This window comes from Haliotis asinina, chromosome 4 (assembly GCF_037392515.1).
Source record: "Haliotis asinina isolate JCU_RB_2024 chromosome 4, JCU_Hal_asi_v2, whole genome shotgun sequence".
In the NCBI taxonomy this organism is placed as follows: Eukaryota; Metazoa; Mollusca; class Gastropoda; order Lepetellida; family Haliotidae; genus Haliotis; species Haliotis asinina.
Genome location: NC_090283.1, coordinates 47,537,201 through 47,557,870, shown reverse-complemented (window position 1 = coordinate 47,557,870; position 20,670 = coordinate 47,537,201). Strand labels below are relative to the sequence as shown.

The 20,670-nt window shown below is 41.7% G+C and overlaps 1 protein-coding gene across 2 annotated transcripts in view; it reads right to left on the bottom strand.

Moving 5' to 3' along the window:
* Positions 1-2,276: 2,276 nt before the first annotated feature.
* Positions 2,277-20,670, bottom strand: part of LOC137281610 (uncharacterized) — a 24,945-nt gene continuing 6,551 nt past the window's right edge. For both annotated transcript variants that reach the window (XM_067812947.1, XM_067812948.1), the window contains exons 5-17: positions 20,399-20,670; positions 18,397-19,806; positions 17,818-17,911; positions 17,019-17,185; positions 15,579-16,256; positions 14,890-14,931; positions 13,499-13,575; positions 7,193-7,382; positions 6,519-6,748; positions 5,884-6,000; positions 4,571-4,716; positions 3,722-3,865; positions 2,277-3,318 (exon numbers count right to left, since the gene is read on the bottom strand). In XM_067812947.1, the coding sequence (XP_067669048.1) occupies positions 3,008-3,318; positions 3,722-3,865; positions 4,571-4,716; positions 5,884-6,000; positions 6,519-6,748; positions 7,193-7,382; positions 13,499-13,575; positions 14,890-14,931; positions 15,579-16,256; positions 17,019-17,185; positions 17,818-17,911; positions 18,397-19,806; positions 20,399-20,670 (3,878 nt within the window). In that variant the 3' untranslated portion in view covers positions 2,277-3,007. The remainder of the gene's footprint in view (positions 3,319-3,721; positions 3,866-4,570; positions 4,717-5,883; positions 6,001-6,518; positions 6,749-7,192; positions 7,383-13,498; positions 13,576-14,889; positions 14,932-15,578; positions 16,257-17,018; positions 17,186-17,817; positions 17,912-18,396; positions 19,807-20,398) is intronic.

Sequence of the window (20,670 nt, the reverse complement as noted above, 5' to 3'; positions counted from 1 at the left end):
CATATGACATGGACTACAGATTAAAAATTCTCAGTCGTATTTGTATTACCATTGGCATGCCTTTTCTGTCCTCTAGGAGTGTCGCTATCTCACTGGTTTACTATAACATGTTCTCATCTATGAGTAGAAATGCAGGGTGTCTTGACTAACAGAACCTGACTTGCCAAAACAAGCATCCCTTCACACATCTTGTACTGTAATACAAAGATTTCTCCACACATTCAAACTGTAAAAATGAATACTCACAAATCACAGGACATAAGAGCATGAACGAATGATTTTGTGTGGTGATAATCAATGGTCAGCTTGGTGATGTCTGGCTGTAATGATATAGGTGTATTCCCATGCTATAGTGACATTATCACCCTAGTTTGGGTCCTGACGCATGATGGCCGAAATGACTAATATGTGAGTAGGGGTGAAACGGTACACCGCGGCATTAGCAGAACTGCAGTGTTTGCCTTCAGTTCCTATTACCACAAAGCAATCTGAAAATTCAATATTTTCAGTGTTTGTACCATTTTATCTTCTCATAAAATGACAGTATTGTTCATAGAAAAATAACAAAGATAGTGATAATGTTTTTGTCTTCCGAATGAAAATTCCTTAAAACGAATTCACAACATTGTAAAATTACTCTCTTATTCAGAAATCAGGTTTTTGTAACTGTACGGTCATTTTCACATACAAAACACTAATTTATGTGCATTTCTTGTCTCGGATATCCGGACATCTGAGCACCTGTAAGTTTACACACGCGATTACTGAGGGCCTCGCATGCCGTAACATGAAAGAAGTCGGCAGTCTTTGAAGCGTGAGAAGATAAACTACCGTTGAGTAGCAAGGTGACACTGAGTTAATTTTGAGGCGTGTCAGTTTGTGGGTCATTATAACTAATTAGTCCAGATGATCAAGCAAGCCTGGACAGCTGTGAGTGAAAAGACAATTGCTAACCGCTTTCGTCATGTGGATATTATCCAATCAAATGAGGACCCACAAGAAGACACGGCCTTGTCGGAACTTCACGATGTACTACAATCCTATGCACAAGTTGCAACTGTGACTGTTACTGCCGCTGATCTTGTGATTGTCAACAGTGACGAACTGACCGGCAAAAGTTCTCTCGCTTTTCTACACAGCCAGTGCATGAACAGGTATGAGACATTTTATGTATTAACTGATATTTGTTTATGTGTAATCAATAAAGACAATGTTTGATGCCTGCTATGTTCGTTTCTTTGTACATATGGCCCATGGTTCAGATATCTGAAAATTCGCTTATCCGGACAATTTCAATAAAAACACAAGTGTTCGGATTAACGGGACATGACTGTATTTCATTCATAAAAATGTGATGAATTTCAGTAGGCTGATATGCTATACTGCTTGTCAAACCTAAATTATTTGCAGGCAGTAAGTTCTGATCAGGGCTGGCAGGTTTTACATCTCACCGGCCCTGTGCTCTGCCTGAAACGTTTGAGAGTTTCATACCTTGCATATACCAAAACAGTGAGTGAGTGAGTGAGTGAGTTTAGTTTTACGCCGCACTCAGCAATATTCCAGCTATATGGCGGCGGTCTGTAAATAATCGAGTCTGGACCAGACAATCCAGTGATCAACATCATGAGCATCGATCTGCGCAATTGGGAACCGATGACATGTGTCAACCAAGTCAGCGAGCCTGACCACTCGATAGTCGTTAGTCTCGTTAGTCGTTAGTCGCCTCTTACGACAAGCATAGTCGCCTTTTATGGCAAGCATGGGTTGCTGAAGGCCTATTCTACCCCGGGACCTTCACGGGTCCATATACCAAAACAAAACAGATAGAACCAAAGGATGTGTTTCGCAATATGCATCATGCTGTCATATGTACCGTTTCACCCCTATGTGTGAGTGAGTCTAACACCGCTTGGAACAGTATCTCAGTTATATCACAGTGTATCAGCTTGATGATGAAATGAACTCCCAGGGGTAATGCAGGTAAAACGTGTTGACGTCTTTGGTGAAGCTCATGGTGACGGCGCTGACCGACCTCGAAACATCAGGATGCACCTAAGGGACACGACTCTGCACAACAAACAGTAGTGCTTGAGTGCATGCCATCCTGCCTGACAAGTCCTTCCATTCCCACAACTGTGATCATATGTATCACAACAGCCAACCAACAAAGAGGAATTAATTATATTAATTAAACTGCTTCTGACTCATCCGCTACACATCATCCTTGGGATGTGTGTTAAGTAGTATATTTCTCCTCAGATGACAGTAAATATCTCAATCACTAAACAGACAGCTTTATCAGTAAGTGAGTTTAGTTTTACACAGCTCATGGCAATATTCCAGCAACGGGGTATTCCACATACGAGTTTCACATATTGTTCCCATGTGGGAATCAAAATCAGGTTTTCTGCGCAACGAGCAAAAGCTCTAACCACAAAGCTACCATACTGCACAAACTGCTTAATCAGCATTGTGTTCATATTCACAAGGCTGTGACCCACCACTAGTCTGTACAAGGTCAGTGAACACTCATTGGTTTATCCTATATCATAGCTGTGTTAGCATTACCCTGGCCAATGATCTGTTTATTGCTGCTTTTAGCAATATTCCAGCAATATTACTGAGGGGACAACAGAAATGGGCTTAACACATTGTACCCATGTGGGGAAATTGAATCTGGGAGTTTCGCGTGACAAGCAAATGCTAAGCTATTCCACCATTCCTGTTTGATGTGAATTCTGACTGGGCACTGAATATTTATTTATTATTTTTAATCAGCAGATCAATTTGTAAGATTTCTACAAAGTCTTGTGGATTTTTTCTGGTTAACTCTATGACAATCCATGAACAATTTTACCACATCCAACACTGGTTTTTAACATGATTCAGGCTTTAATTTTTGACATCAGCAAATCAAATACCCGTATACTGGTATTAATTATTATTTCAAGTCGACAGAAAAAAAAAAAAAAATTAAATCATGATCTCAAATATTTCAGAAAAGAAACTAAGAATAGAAATCAAAGGTGCTATCAGCTTCCACCTGTTCCACAGGAGGCTGAGTGACTGACATGGGGCTGTCGTCAGACTGTCCAATCATATTGTCCATAGCAGGTAGGGTGGAGTCAGATTGCCCCGCCCCATCCATCATTGATGGTGATGGGGTGTCTTCAGGCTGGTTTGGCTTGAGGGGATGAGTCTCAGAGGTGCAGGGTCCCGGTTGGGCATCGACGGTTAGCGGGGCTGGGGAGGTGAGAGGGGAGGGGTCATCCAGGAGGAATGGCAGAACAGCTGGGGGCTGGAACTTGCTGGATGTACCTGGAGAAGAGCAAGAACATTGTTAGAAATGCGGTTTATAGAGTAGAAACAAATAGTATGAATCTGGATAAACTGTTTAAATATTTGAAAATAAAAACACCCAGAAGAGTGCAATACTGCACAAATCAAGCCCCACCTCTAATGCCACACATACCAAATTTCATTCCATTTAGAAAACAATAACCAAACTGCTTAAAATGGTGTAGATTTGTAGAAAAAAATATTGGAGATAATTGCTGGTTAAAATGAGCAGCTTTGGGCTAAAAATGATCCTCATGTTTTAGAAGTTTATGACACATGACGGAAGTTGGACAAGGTAAAAAATACCTGTCGCTTTCAGAATTTAAAGTACTCCATTTTGTTGAATATTTTTTCAGTTTTCAATTTATTGGTATATTCTCACCTTTCCTCTGGTAGAAGAGGACATATGCACTGCTGTAGTCATCATTGCGAGGTTCCTGTTTGGTGACTGTCTCATCATTGTAGTAGAACCATTCCGACGTCAGGGGGTGGTTTGTGTAAGATGTATAATGGCCGGAGTGAGAGCCTGTGTATGACATCAGAGAGTTGGTGAGAAAGTCCTATCTCAAGTGAGTTTATTTCATATAAATGTTGACTGGACAAACCAGTGATCAACAGCACGAGCATTGATATGCGCAGTGGGGATAAAATGACATGTATCAACCAAGTCGGTGAGCCTGACCACTTGATCGAATTAGTAGCCTCTTACAACATGGGTTACTGAGTGAGTGAGTTAGTTTTACGCCGCACTCAGCAATATTCCAGCTATATGACGACGGTCTGCAAATAATCGAGTCTGCACCAGACAATCCAGTGATCAACAATATGAGCATCGATCTGCGCAATTGAAAACCGATGACATGTGTCAACCAAGTCAGCCAGCCTGACCAACCGATCCCGTTAGTCGCCTCCTACGACAAGCAGTTGCCTTTTATGGCAAGCATGGGTTGCTGAAGGCCTATTCTACCCCGAGATCAATTCTAACTCGGATCTTCATGGGTCCCTATTTCAAGGCAAATGATTCCCAGTAGTGACGTCCTCCTCAATTACTCACATTTTACCACTCGCAAATACTTTTTTATACCTTTGTTCACATAATATTTTAACAATATTTTACAAAACATTATTTGTACATGTTTTGGAAAAGCCCATGTCAACAGTCACATCAATACACAAGCAAATGACAACTTTTTTCAGACTACTTGATACTTTGATGAAAGGTTGAACTTACCTCCGAAATGACACACAATGCTGTAGAGGTCATATGAAAGGTCCTTGACCTTTGGTCCTGATACAAACTGCTGAAGGTCAAGGTCCTTATGAGGAAAGACTACTGGGTTGTCAACTTTAGTACTCGACAACTCATGAAAGACAAATCTGAAAGTACATGCAAAAAGTGTATGTAAGGAAAGCTAAAACCAAGCTTATATGTAACTCACCTGTAACTCACATGCAAATTTGTTTTGTTTGTTTTGGGTTGTATAAAGAACAAATAAACTCACATTTTTTCTAACCATTACATATGAAAGACTTGTGGTTAGTCTTAAGCGGAACTACATTTTTTGCTTGAAAAAAACAAACCCTGCATGGTTAATTAATACCAAGCGATTAAAAGTTGCCAAAAGGCACCTCCTTCCCTCTTGCCCACCAACGGAATGACAGACAGGTTAAATAACCCTATTGCCAGAGCCCTGCAGTGTGAGGAAGGATTTTCAGTTAGCTGTTTATAAACTATGAAACAAGCACGTCAATTTGGTGATTTCTTGACGTCAACAAAGACATGCGAATCGTTGGGATGCTGTCAAATGCTCCCAGGTGTCGGGTGATGGTGTCACCATGCACAGATTTCCACCAGATGCCTCAGTTCATGCCAAATGTGTTGTTTGTGAGGGTGAAGAGAGCGTTGTAGAAGCCTGTATGTCCTAAATCAGGTGGTTTGACACCTAGATTGCTTCCAAGATAGAAGATGCTATTCAGATTTGTTTCCACTGTTTTTCAAAACAATCGTCACGACAGCAGGTTTCGACAAACCTATAAACATGATAATCCACACCATGAAATGCAGATGAATACTACAGCAACCCACACAAGTACACCTCATATTTCGTCATGCGAATTTCATTCGCAGGAGAGAAATGCACTATTGTAAAAAAGGGTCAATTTAATTTAATTTAATCAAATGTTGAAATGAGTAGTTTCAATGATGGCATTTCATTTATAATGATGTCAATAAATATTTCATGAGAAATATTTCAGTTATATGGCAACTGTCCGTAAATACCAAGTTTGGACCAAACAATCCAGTGATGAACAACATAAGCATTCATCTACACATTTGGGATCCACTGATAGGTTTGTGCTGGCAGGGGTGGGGGCAGAGGTGAGTGAGTGAGAGAGAGAATGCACATGCGTGTGATGTTTCAAACTTGTATGAGCAGATGACAGACTTGTAAAAAATGGGGATGTATGAGGTGTTGTATCCTCATGATCCACAGGCACAGAGGTGCCTCAGTATGATGGAATGTGTGAGGCATGCCTCCTCACCTCTTGAGATGCACAATCAGTGTGTCAGGGTAGCGCCACACTGTCATGGTTTTCTTAGCACACTGGTTCTGCTGACATGTGGGACAGTACCAGGGGTTGTGTTCGTCCAGGATCTCACTGCAAGCAAATGAGCATTAAGGAAACAGATTGTCTGGATTTTATACAAGAAAATAAAAAATGATATTTTATATTTATCCTTACTCATGGCATCAAGGCCTCCCAACCGCCCCTCTCAGTAATTCTCGTGCTGGGATAATGAGACTGAGAGAATGGCAAGCATGGCCAGTCATGTGACAGTATTGGCGGGATAGGGGGGCTCCAGATTGGTGAGTGTGAGGGAGCAGATAAGCATAATAAGCAAAAGTCAGGATAAGGAAACACTGGGATTTACATAATGAACCCCTGTTAGAAATCGCACATGGGGTATTGGCTTGACATGTAAATGTTTTAACCACTACGCTACCCGGCTGCTCCATTTTTAATATGAATGGTAACGTATATTTCTTGGGGTTTGATTGTGTGTCATTCTACTATAATCAGTTTCTAGTACTTGGTCCTTGGTTTTGTTAAATCACACTGTATGCACGACATAGTTTGGATGATGCAGACCCAAGATGTCAACAAAGAAAACCAACCTTTCAGTAAAGGCTCGAAAGCAGTCATAGACAGTGATGGGGTCATTGGGTCGGAGATCCTGCATGGAGGCATGGTCGTGATACGCTGCTGCTTCCTGTTGCTGATCATGTGACATGTCCATTATGTGGATGGTCAGATTGTCCCCTGGCTGGAGAGTTACCTCCCCTTCCCGACACAACACACAGCCTGTACAGTGGGCGGTGTACATACATCGAGAGCACCGTAGACCCTGCAACAAAATGCAGTTTGGGTTACTTCCCTTGGATGGACTAAAGTGGCAGTGGTGTTTTCGCAAGCGAGTTTAGTTTAGTGTTGATTTTACACTGTTTCAGTTTAAGGAATGGTAGCAGAAAGGTCTGTGTGGTAAATGTCATGTCCATCAGTTCACACAGAGTACATTACATCAGAGTACATTACAGGGAATATCATTATGACTCACCTGTCCATCAGTTAATACGACAGAGTACATTACATTAATTTACAAGGAATATCATCGTGACTCACCTGTTCATCAGCTAACAAGACAGAACACATCCCAGGGAATGTCATCGTGACTCACCTGTCCATCAGTTCACACAACAGAGTACATTTCAAGGAATATATATCATTATGACTCACCGGTCCATCAGTTAACACAACAGAATACATGGCAGTGAATGTCATCACAACTCACCTGTCCATCAGTTAAAACAACAGAGTACATTGCAGGGAATGGCAACACAGCGTCAATCATGTCATACAGACAGGCTCCAGGCAGTCTATTTGGCACATATAGAATAGTAGGATGACCAAACAACTTCTCAGTGCAGCTGTTGTCTTCTATGTTCACATCACATCGGAATGCTATTGGTATGGCTATTACCCTGCAACACATCAGTAACATTACCTTGACAAGCAACACATCAGTAACATTACCTTGACAACCAACACATCAGTAACATTACCTTGACAAGCAACACATCAGTAACATTACCTTGACAACCAACACATCAGTAACATTACCTTGACAACCAACACATCAGTAACATTACCTTGACAACCAACACATCAGTAACATCACCTTGACAAGCAACACATGAGTAATATTGCCTTGACAAGCAACACATCAGTAACATTACCTTGACAAGTAACATATCAGTAACATTACCTTGACAAGCAACACATGAGTAATATTGCCTTGACAAGCAACACATCAGTAACATTACCTTGACAAGCAACACATGAGTAATATTGCCTTGACAAGCAACATATCAGTAACATTACCTTGACAAGCAACATACAAGTAACATTACCTTGACAAGCAACATACAAGAAACATTACCTTGACAAGCAACATACATATAACATTACCTTGACAAGCAACAACAAGTAACATGATCTCTGTATTGAGTATTTAGTTTTATACTGCTTTTACCAAAGGTCACATGCAACCCCCACCCTCACCAAAAAACCAAACATAATTAAAAACAAGTATTACTTATTCATGACATAGAATATACATTGCTGATTTTGAAAAAAAAAAACCCAAACAAACAACATCATAAACAATCACGAATCAAAAGCGTAATATTTTGTATTTGGGCTTACATCTCTCGAAATGAAGCACCCGTGAGACTGAATCCGGCCAGAGTGGGTGGGTGTGACTTTTCATTTCCTGGTTCATTTTCTGAGGGTCAATTTTCTGAGGGCTCATTGTGTAATGATCTTATTTGATTGGCATTTCAGAAGTATGGTGAGTGATAAGAAAGTAAGAATATTTTTGTAACACAACTTCCTTTATGCGACTTTTCGCTATGGATTCATATACCATTGTCAAGCAATGATGGTAAGTGATAACGGTATAAGAATCCAAACCGACACATCACATCATGTAGAACAGAAGGTATTATGCATAAATAATGTATATAGAGATGTTGGGTTTTGTGTTCACTGCATTTGTGTTTGATCCAATCAACAAATACTAAGATAGTGAACTACTGTGTGGCCATCCTCGATATCTCCAGGGTATACGTTCCGATAAGTCTCCACTTTACCCTGGACGCATCTACGGCTTTGCCCGATAAATTTATTACCTCCCTTTGCTGACTCCTTGACTTTTCTCACAGTATCCAATCAGCTAGACCACCGTTATAACTGAGCTTGCCAGTGTCAACAAAGGTAGCGGTCACAACTGCAAAGGTTTGCTCGCAGTGCGTCCCTGATTTTAGGGAAATCATACAAACAAACTTTAAAACAACATATGCAAGGAAGCCTTCTACCTCTTCCAGAGAACCTCTGCATGGTTTCTGTTGACAAGTGAGTGAGTGAGTTAAAATTTAATGTCACATCGGCAATATTTCAGCCATATCGTGACGGGAACGGAACATTAAAATGGAATATATGAGTATTATAACAATCAGTCGACGAAGGACAGTAAAACAACTAGAACATCACAGAAATGAATGTAAAACTAGTAGCTATGCCTAAAACAATTTATCTATAGAGGACAATACAATATAAAACCGGGCTATAGATTGCCAACAACTGAAGGTAGATCACCATACTAGGGACCATGGGGACTTACAGTACTTTTGCTACCTGCATGGACCCTAGCTGGATTTACATCATCCCCTCAGCCGTCAGCAATTTCGGAAATCTAGCCATACAATAAAAATACACTTATACTACCATTAAAAACGTGGAAATTTAGAATTTACTTTGTATGTTTGTGTACTTATGTACCCTCTCAGGAGGACAATAATTTTACAATACTTCAACCCCCTTTGAGGGTACAGCCACCAACAATTCAAGTTACTAATTCAAACTACCAGTCATTAAAATACATCTATTTACAGAAACATATTATTCAAAATTCAACCAAAAAATCAATTTCTTTTAAAAAACCTATAATTAAATGAGAATTAACGCTGGTAAAAAGATCCTTAATTGTTTTAACTGTAAAATACTTATCCCTTGTGATGGAGAATTCAACACAGTCAAGCAGAATATGCTTGACAGTGACTCTCTCATCACAAGGGATACAAAATGGAGGATGTTCACCTTTTAACAGGTACGCATGAGTGTATCTAGTGTGGCCAACACGACATCGTCGCAAAATAACCTCTTCAAATCTGGACTGACAACCCAAGTGGGTATAACCAATGTAAGGTTTTGTCTCATGTAATTTATTGATACCCACTTGGGTGTCCCACTTCTTTTGCATCAGATCACGGATATAAGATCTAATGGTGGCTTTGTAATTACTATAAGGAATAAGAAGTGGTGTCACAGATTTGTTGAGTGCTGCTTTAGCAGCAAGGTCAGCCAGTGTGTTACCAGAAATGCCTACATGGCTGGGTAACCAACAAAAGACGATGTCGTATTGGCCAGTAGCAAGATCATTATACAATTCAATAATTTCTATTAAAAGTGGATGTTTGCAAGAAATATTTTTAATAGCCTGAAGGCAAGAAAGAGAATCGGAATAGATTATATATTGTTTACGTTTCGGGTGTCTTTGAATATATTTGAGAGCTGTTAATATGGCGTTAGCTTCAGCTGTAAAAATAGAACTATTATCTGGTAATCTAGAAGATATTGTTCTGGATCCAATGACAGTGGCACAAGCCACTGCGCCACCGTCCTTGGACCCATCTGTAAATAAAGGTTTGTAATTGCTATATTTATGCTTTAACAAAATAAAGTTCACCCAAAATATCTCTTTTTCTGAGGCAAAGAAACTGGTGAAGAGATCTGACCTTCTAGAAAGTTATGCTACAGTTCAGAAACGTCCATATCTTCAAGAGACCCATATTTATTAAACAATTGAATTTTATTTTGTGACCCCTTAGGAGCTCTGCCACTTTGTTGTTTCGAAGCATCAGACTTAGGTTTGGGTTTAGTTTTAACAATTTGTTGTCTATCAGCTGTTGAATGAGACTCAGAGCGTGACTGTGAAGATGACTTATGATCAGAGGACTTTGATGTAGTAGGAAGTGATTCCTCAGTCTGGGATGATATAGCAGGGTATAAAACCTGTGGGGAGTCGGAACTGACCCAAGTCAAGGTAGTTTGGCATCCTGTGGATGATTTTGTTATTTTTGAGCTGGATTCAGATGATGATTTTGCTACTGTAGCATAACTTTCTAGAAGGTCAGATCTCTTCACCAGTTTCTTTGCCTCAGAAAAAGAGATATTTTGGGTGAACTTTATTTTGTTAATCGCCATTTGCTCTTTCCATATTGGACACTGTTTTGACGAAGATGAATGGTCGACAGAGCAGTTAGTGCATTTTTTAAAGTCACTGTCACAATCTTCTGTTGTGTGTGTCTTCTCACCACAGTGAGCACACACAACAGACAATGTGCAGGTAGATACACCGTGTCCATATTTCTGACATTTAAAACACCTGAGCGGGTTGGGGATGTAGGTTTCAACTTGGATATTGCAGTAACCCGCCTTTACTGATTTGGGAGCATTTGGCAATGAAAAAGAAAACAGATAGGTATTTGTTTGGATTGTTTCATTGTTTTTTCGGGTGGAAAAGCGCTTCACATACAGCACACCTTGATCCTTCATTTCGCATGCTATATCAAGCTCGGACATGTCAGCAAACAACCGATCACGATCTCTGACGATACCTTTACTTGTGTTCAAGGTCTTGTGAGCAGAGACCGTGACCGGAATGCCCACAAAAGATTCAATGTTCATCAGATTGGTTGTCTGCTGTTTCTTGCCACACTCTATTAGCAATGCACCCGAACGCAAGCGTCTAATGTTCTTGACATCCCCAGCAATACCTTGAATGCCCTTAGATATTGCGAAAGGGTTCAACTTCAATGGTGTCTTGTCCGGAGTCTCAATAACGAGGAAATGTGGCCAATACTCAATCGATAGAAACGGTCTATGAGAAGTATCAACGGGATCAATTTCAAGTGGACGTTTGGTTTTTTTTTGGGTATTTCATAAGCCATGATTGGTGTTATATGGTTCATCATCCGAGCTCCCCACCCACCACGGAGTATCACAAGGACAATGCTAAAGCAAGCGGGCCTCCAGCTTGCAGCACCAAGGATATCCGGATGATATACTCCAGCAGAAGAATTAAGAGATTAATAATTCTACCAGATTGGCCCATGAGCCACCGCCTTCTGGCATAGGACTCTAGGCAAATTACAGAACAACATACTTCAAATTCAAAATGTTTTAGATTATAAAGCCAAGTCCAAATTTACAACGATTCCAAATGATATATGTGCATTGATAAATATAATAATGCCCCATGCACAGGGCTTGGCATGACCAGCCGACTGGTCGAACCGGGCCTATTCGACCACCCGTCTAGGCGAAGTCAGGGCCGAAGTGGTGTATTGAGCAACAGGAACACGGTTGCAAGCTCCTATTGCTCTCAACCACCAGGATCCCCTCCTCCGCCGACACAGGGCTGCAACCCACGGCAAACGGGTTGGTGGACCAAATATCCCCCCGGGTCCACTACGGGGATGTCGGCGAGCTCTTGGCGTTACCCAGCACCCACCACGAGGAGGTGGCTCGGCACGGGTGCCCTGTTGACAAGTATAATCGGTTAGATAATTCAAAAAACGAAAGTGAGTTGTGATTGGTTCGCTCAGCTTCCCAGCGTAGACAGCTGACTGGATCAAAAGACAGTCAAGGGAGGTAATAAATTTATCGGGCTTAGCCGTAGATGCGTCCAGGGTATGGTGGAGACCTATCGGAACGTATACCCTGGAGATATCGAGGATGCTGTGTGGCTGGTATCTGCCGTTTGTCCAAGTACAAAGCAGAACTTGAAACTGACAGTCAGGGTTTGCATGGGTTTCCATCTGATCAAGTCATAGGAGAAAATGGATCCAGTCTGTTTGCAACCCAAAGACATAATAACATGTCATGTGTACAAATGTCACACCTGCCACACCTATAATTACATTATGCTACAGAGACAGAAACCAGGGGCACAAGCCATAGATCAATCTGTTTGTTTATGGTGTATAGCCTGATAGATATTAAGTTCAAATTGTTTGTGGTCAATGACTGAAGTTGGGTATTGCATACTGTCATCAGCAGACAGGAAGACACATAGGTGTCAATAAAACAGACAGTGAGTTTTGCCTGTGACAAAGGCTGCCTATCACAGTCAAGATGGTTTTTTTCTCTACGTTTCCAGTGACACGAATTAAAACATTTTTCAGTTTTCAATAAGAGCAATTTGTAACAATGAAATTAGTATCTCTCATGCTAAACTTTCTTAAAAAACTTGGTTTGCACATCCGCAGGTATCAGACAAGTGTAATTTTATTACTGCAGACCCAAGATGCTTGTAATCACAAGAAACATCTCTTGTTCTTTAAATGTGACCGCAGCGATAATCTTTGCTCGCATCATTTGCAGTGTTTTTACAAGTCGTCTTCCACAGTTCAAATCGTGTGAACCTGATCACTGCGCATGCACTATGGGCGCAGCACAGCTGTTCAAACCACTTTTTCCCCAGAACTGGGGGAAAGATAGTGAATTGCTTGAACTCCGTTTTCACTGTTTTTTTCAAAACGTGTTATTTTTCACCTTTATAGGATGAATTGGCATTACTGATCATTTGTTACTGCAAGTCCAAACCAAAAGGCATCAGAATCTGCAAAGTTGTGTTTCACGTTGCATGTGACCCCCAATATTCCACTAATATCAAAGCAGGGGACACCAGAAATGGACTCACACATTGTGGGGAATCAAACTTTGTTCTTCGGCATGATGAGCAAACACTTTAATCACAAGGCCAACCCAACACATGCAAATACATCACAAAGACACTATGTCTGCTCACACAGTTCATGCAATATCAGTATCAGTAATATGGTGGACTCCCTGCAGTCCTATCAACCATAACTCTTTCCACGGAGATTATAGTACTATTATATGGACTAGTAAGGCCTCATTAGACTGACGTCTCTCACTGGAAGAGTGTACAGGATATTCAACATCTGCCTACCTGAGTTTTGGCTTTTGACAGTTCGCACTCACAAGAGGGGAGAAATCTTCCATCATGTTGGCGGGCATAAGGCAGATCTGAAACAAAGATAACACAGGTTGTTGTCAGGATTACGTGACAGAATGCTTTTATTCATTGGCTGATTAGCGTCACATGATGAAGATACAAGGTGAAGTGATAAAGAGTGGGGTTTCATCCCATTTTTATCCTTATTCCAGCAATATTACTGCGGGGACGTCAGAAATGGGCTTGAGACTTTGTACCTAACCATAAGGGGAATCGGCACGAGTGAATCGGTGAATGAGTGAGTGAATCGGTGAGTGAGTGTGTGAGTGAGTGAGTTTAGTTTTACGCTGCACTCAGCTATATTCCAGCGGTCTGTAAATAATTGAGTCTGGACCAGACAATCCAGTGGTCAAGAGTATGAGCATCGATCTGCGCAATTGGGAACCAATCCCATTAGTCGCCTCCTACACCAAACAGAGTCACCTTTTATGGCAAGCATGAGTTGCTGAAGGCCTATTCTAACCCTGACCTACATGGGGCCTTTCACATGATGAAGGCACGAGGTAAAGAGACAGCGAGGTGGGTTTCACTTTTAGCAATGTTCCAGCAATATCAGGGTGTGGGACAGCAGAAATGGGTTTCACACTTTGTACCCATATGGGGAATGGAACCTGGATTTTCAGCATGATGGGCAAATGCTTCCTTCCCTAGGTGATGTGAAATGGGCTTTAGTTTAGTGGGTGAGTGAGTTTAGTTTTACGCCACACTCATCAATATTCCAGCCATAAGGCGGTGATATGTAAATAATCGAGTCTGGACCAGACAATCCAGTGATCAACAGCATGAGCATCGATCTGCGCAATTGAAAACCGATGACATGTGTCAACCAAGCCAGCCAGCCTGACCAACCGATCCCGTTAGTCGCCTCTTACGACAAGCGTAGTCGCCTTTTATGGCATGGGTTGCTGAAGGCCTGTTCTACCTCGGAGCCTTCATGGGTTAGTTTTAAGTATAATGTACAAGATTACTGTACTTGTGGCAATATGCATGCATATGGGCTTTCATGCGTTTCCTAATTGTACTTGTGCACATATGTGCCAGTTTCACAGTTTCAACCTGGATCTGACCAGTCCTTGTGTTATCTTCAAAGGGTTGACAGTGAGTGAGTTCAGTTTTACGCCGCACTCTAGGGGTCAACACAAGTGAGTGAGTGATTGTGACTTTATGCTGCTTTCAGCAATATCACAGTAAGGGACACCAGAAATTGTACCCAACATGTACCATCTTTGAAAGTGTTTAGGTATGTAAACGTAACCAGGGATCGAATCGAAGAAATTTTTCTCTCTGATCTATTCGTTGCACCAAAAAACCAACTGTCTACCTACTGGACAACAGTATCCTGCTTCAGTTGTATGTTTGGCAGACATCTGAAATATACAAACATGTGCAATGAAACTGACAAAAGTACCTCAACAGGGAAACCTATTACGGTATTAGGTAACAATATGAAGGAATTATTGGGTGTTTTTTTTTTCGTTTGTTGTACCAGGAGTTTGTGGGATGACATCCCTGTTCTTAAAACAGTCAGTCGGTCAGTCGGTCGGTCGGTCGGTCGGTCGGTCGGTCGGTCAGTCCGTCAGTCCGTCAGGTCAGTCAGGTCAGTCTACATTCATGAATCAATATCCATGGATCCACAAATACGTTTACAAGAGCAGAAATAGAAAAACCATGTCTAATGAATTGAAATTGTTATTTGCCATGAGTAGAATTATATGCCTTAACATTTTTACTTTAAATGGAGTGTTTTCGATTCGGGGTTCTTTATCAAAGCAAGATACGCAAAATATACCTAAGTCTTTATCTATTTTGACAGATATGTGGACACAGGTGTGATGAATTAACACTGTCAATAACATGTCATTGTTTCACTGAATAAAACGAATAACACATAATTGTTAACGTCTTGTTGCATTCATTACTTTCCATTTGTATTTGCAACACAGTAATCATGATACATGTACCTCGAAGAGTATTCATTTGAGTTATATGAACAAGCATACTACACAAGCCCTACCTCTAGGCAGTTTTGACAAAATGTCCCACTGCAGGATTCATGTGTGAGAAGGTCGTTGTCAGACAGTTCCTCAAGACAGATTGCACATGTCCTCCACTGATCTGCTATCCCCGGAATGCTATTTATCACATCCTGGGGGATCGGAGGTGGATTAAAGTCTGATGAACTAGCCACATTGTCCCATGTGCTGTCACAATCAGGAAAACCCACTTGGGACCATTCCCAGAGTCCGGTTCCGGCCAGATCGGGAGTTTCTTTCCCCATGTCTGTTTCCGTGAATGGTAGCTCCGGGGAAGTAGGGTGCGGGGTCTCCCTCTCGGACTTTGTTCTTGACCAACTCTTTGATTCAGGAAAATCGTCTCCCAGTTCCGGATCGACGGTAACCATGGAAGCCTGAGCAGTCCTACTGGAGTGAAATAGGCTATCACTGATTGGCTGATTACTGAACGTGTCCATGTTGCTGAATATGTCTGAGCTATCTGTCATGGCGTCGCTTGAGGTGGCTGTTTCTGCCACTGACCTTGTTACAGAACTTGGTAATGAGCTTGTCACACTTGACACAGCTGGTTCCTGTTTGTTATCTGGGCTTTCCTCAGGGGGTAGGCAAGGCTGTACCATTTCGAATGCATAGATTTTCCTGGATGTGTCATTGACGTATCTCAGCATTACATTGTCATCCTAAAATTAAAAAAGATTATCAATCAACTTTGCTGGCAGATATAACCAAACATCTAGTACTCTGTGTCTATGATTTTCTGCCACCGTGTAATGTTGTGATTTGAGTTTTAAAAACACACTATTCCAAATGACTGTGGCCAGTAAATATTCAAATTTGGGCCTGACAAACTGGTGATTCATAGTAAAGCAGGGATGAGAATGGGTAGGAGTCCAAAAAAGGAAATGGCATCTTTGGGGGCATGTTAATTGAAACAATGTATCATGTATCATAAATGACACATGCCTGATTAAATACACAGAATTCCATGGATTCGCGGAAAATTCTCATCCCTGGTAAAGTAAAAAAGAAACGAAATCCTGCATTCGTTAACTTTGTGATTGATGTTATAAGCAACATCCCCAATGATCGCTGAAAATGACAGAACCGAGCACAGCACCAAACCTGATTCCCTGAAAAATCTAAAAATTAGTCACAACCAGAAGAGCCCATGAAGTTCCAGGTTAAAATTGTCATAAGAAGTGACTAACAGGTTTGGGTGGTCAGGCTTGCTGACTTGGTTGACACACGGCATGTGTTGATACTCCTGCTGATGATCACTGGATTGTCTGGTCTAGACTTGATCATTTACAGACTACCGTCATACAGCTAGAACACTGCTGAGTGTGTTAAAATCAATCAAACAAAGCCAGAACATTACATGAATCCATTTCATTCGCTTAAGTGTTTTGGTCTTGTTTTGTTTTTCCCCAGATGGTACTCACCAGGACTCGTGACACATGCGAGTCGAGAACCTCAGCTAGGATGATATCACAGTCAGGTTGGTGGAGCAGGCGGAGTAGTTCCCGCTTCAACTTGTGCACCTTGTCAGTCTTGTGCATGTTTAGGAGGTACCTTGTCGGAGGCATTCCACGATGCACAAATATCACACCTAGAAACCAGCAGAAATGTTTGTTCAGAGTTATCAATATTGACACTGATGTTAAGGGTCAACTAAAGGTGTTGGCGTATCGATGAAGTCAGCACATCTACAGTAACATATGGTATGTTTTACAGATTAAGATGAAAAGGCAGCAGAGAGGGTTTCGGGTGATCCTGGCACAGTCAGGCTGGTAAGGCTTATCATCAGCTCAGGACCCTCAACCCCATTACACGCAGTCCAGACAGTGAATGGGACTTCTCCCAGGAAGCACTGCCTAGTTGAACCCACCAAGAATTTTCCAGAAAATATGTAGAGTCCCAAACACTGCAGCCTTCTACATAACCCAGATTATCAGAAGGGCTGTGCTCCCTGTGGAGAACCTGGGTACTCTCCTATCAGCTCCAAGAGACCAGGAGGTACTAAACCAAGGGCACCAAGAACAATGAGTGAGCTCTCCTGAGCCATGATTTTCATTGTGTCATTTTCGCAACTTACATATTATGAATAACAGTATACAGGTCCAGAAGTATAATAGAATAACTGGCAACAGTCTCAATTCCCAAACTGATAAAGAAATCGAACATGGACGATTACGTGATATAATTGTTCAGTGTATGCTTGATTGCTATTAGATAACTCACATATTTGTCTCTCCATAGCCCTTGGGATAGGCAGAGAGAGGTACATAAATGGCTCGTACGTGACAGAGACATGGCGGCAGACAGAACAGACGACCTGCGGACAGAAACAAAAGTAAGTGTTTGACAATGATTTCCATGTTGCGGAAAACTCATTCATTTTCAGTGACTTTTCATGCTAAACACTTTGTTTCCACACTTTCATGCCACAAAGATTCTGACATCCACTCCCTCCTGCAGTTGCTTGTGAAAATCAACTGAATTATCATTGCAGTTACAGTGTGAAAAGAGACATAAGACTTAGTAGTGTAGTGTGACAGATAATTTGAAAGAACATGGGCACTATAGAGCTTTAAGCAGTAGTGACTTACTCATATAGCTGCCATGTAGTCATAGCAGTTACATTATAGTGAGTGAGTGAGTTGAGTTTTACACCACACTCAAAGTATGGGTCGATGAGTGAACTTTGAGTGTGGTTTCTGTCTTTTCAGTCAAGTGTGTGTGTATGCAAGTCATGTGCGCATGCGAACTCTGTGTGTTTGCACATTGAGTGTGAAGTGTCAGCCCCCCCTTGGGACTTACCGTGCTCTGAAACTGGCCCTGGAACTTGCTAACCACAACGCTGTTATTCTCCCGGAGATAATCATTCCATGCAGCATCTGCCTCCTCCTGGTATATCTCAGCTCGATTATTAACAAAACTAGCATCTAGTGAAAGGGCATTTACAGAGCTGCTTCGTGAAGTAATGTCCCCTTCATCTTCCGAACTCTCTGCTTCCTCTGCATCCATACTCTCCGCTGAAGACTCTCCGTCTGACATTTCTTCATCAAGAACTTTTTGAGTATTGAACTTGGACATTTCCTGCATTTGAACATTTTTCTCAGATTCATGCATAGAAACATGCTTACTGGGTTCTGCAGAGTCGATTTTGATTCTTTTGATATTATTCAATTCATAAACATCTTGAACCCTTTCGGAATCCAAAACATTAGGACAGGATTTGGACAGGAAGCGACTCTTCTTTTCAACACGTAAGTTTGTATCTTTGATCCCAAAATTCACAGGGTCGACATCCTTGTCCGCCTTCGCTTCTTCCCCGAGAACTTCCTGTAAAATATTCACTTCTTCCTGCACTGGCCGCCGGTTATCCTGTTTGGCAAACTTATCTGAATCTATTGCAATCTCGCCATCAGCTGCTTCATTAACTAAAACATTTGTATTAAGTGTTTTGGTTTCCTTACCGTAATACTCAAGCAAGCTGGATGGTAACTTAGAGGAACAAATATTATTCAACTGGGCCAAGTTGTCGGTCTTGCTGGAAACGACACTGTGGTCTGATTTGCTGGATACTGCATTGTGGTCTGTCATGGCATCAAGGTGAGATGCTTTAGCTGTCATGTTAAGCATGGAGGTATTCGTGTTGCATATGTTGATATTTGTTCTGTGGTTGTTCTTATCCATAGAATCGGTGGATGAGGATACTGTTCCCATGGTAACATCTTCTTCTGATCTGCCCACATCTGATGTCGACTGAAGCTGCAGCTTCTTGATATTCAAGCTTTGTTCGGAGTCCGTGCTGTGCAGGGACACTGTTGACTGGTTGCTGTCTTCGGAAGAAAACATGGAGGAATTATTTACAGTGGTACTAGATATACACTCGCTGCCTGTCTTTGGGCCTGTAGCAACGTTAAGTTCTCCGTGGGACTTGTTCACAAACACAGAGGGCTTTGATTGACTATGAGAGCTGGTGACATGATTGTTATCACATGATAAAGTTTCATCTGGGGTTTGATCGTCACCAGCATTTGACATTTCCATCAGTGGACTAGAGTCTTGATTATTGAGCGAGTTGGACAGGGGCTCGAGGACATGTAAAGGTGAGCAGCCAGGCACGGCCTCGTTGTTGGAGAGAGCGGCCAGGTTGGACCGACCCGTGTTGAGCTGCTCGTGAAATGTGTCCAACAGGAGTGCAAGAAACTCCTGGCAGTCGTGCTGAAATACAGAACACATGAATGAGCGAAATTAGCCAGACCATATGACTTGGTTGGTTGTTATTTTATGCGGCACTCAGTAATCCATCATTGGGGGTCTTCTAATAATTGATTCTGGATCAGACAATCCAGTGATCAACAGCATAAGCATCGATCTGTGCAATTGGGAACCGATGACATGGGTCAACCAAGTTGGCAAGCCTGACCACATAATCCTGTTAGTCGCCTCTTATGACAACCAAATCTAATCTGGACCTTCACTGGTCATTCTGGTTGTCATGATGGCAAGTATTGGGTTCTGAAGGCCAATTCTACCCCAGACCTTCACGTGTCGCTGTCATACAGACTCCTTAAGGATCATACAAGCATGACAAAGCTATGTGGTATACAAGCTGGACCTGGGGACATTAGTATACTTGATTTATGATAATATTAAGAATAATAATGTATTTATAAACCACCTAATATCCACAGCAGAGATACTCAGTGGCACTGAGTGTTCAATGAAGTGTTCCCGATTTACCATACTTTCACCTATTTCCATAGTTCCATATCCTCGATATGTCCAGGGTATACGTTACGATAAATCTCACCTGTCTATAGTCCTGGAACTGGGAATGGTAAAGTCCAAGTGTGTCCTTAAACTCCTTAGGATGGATGACAGAGAACTGGCCACACCACATCTTGCACACCAGCTTATAGAACTGACCCAGGAGTGTGTTCTTGTTTGTTTCTTCCAGGACAAAGTCCTCCAGCAGAAACTTGACAAGGGAGGCAGTGGAAGTGAGGCACTGCAGCCCAGCGTTCATGAAGCATGTGTTTCCCAGGTTGTACAAGCCACTGCTTCCATGCACGGCACATGGAT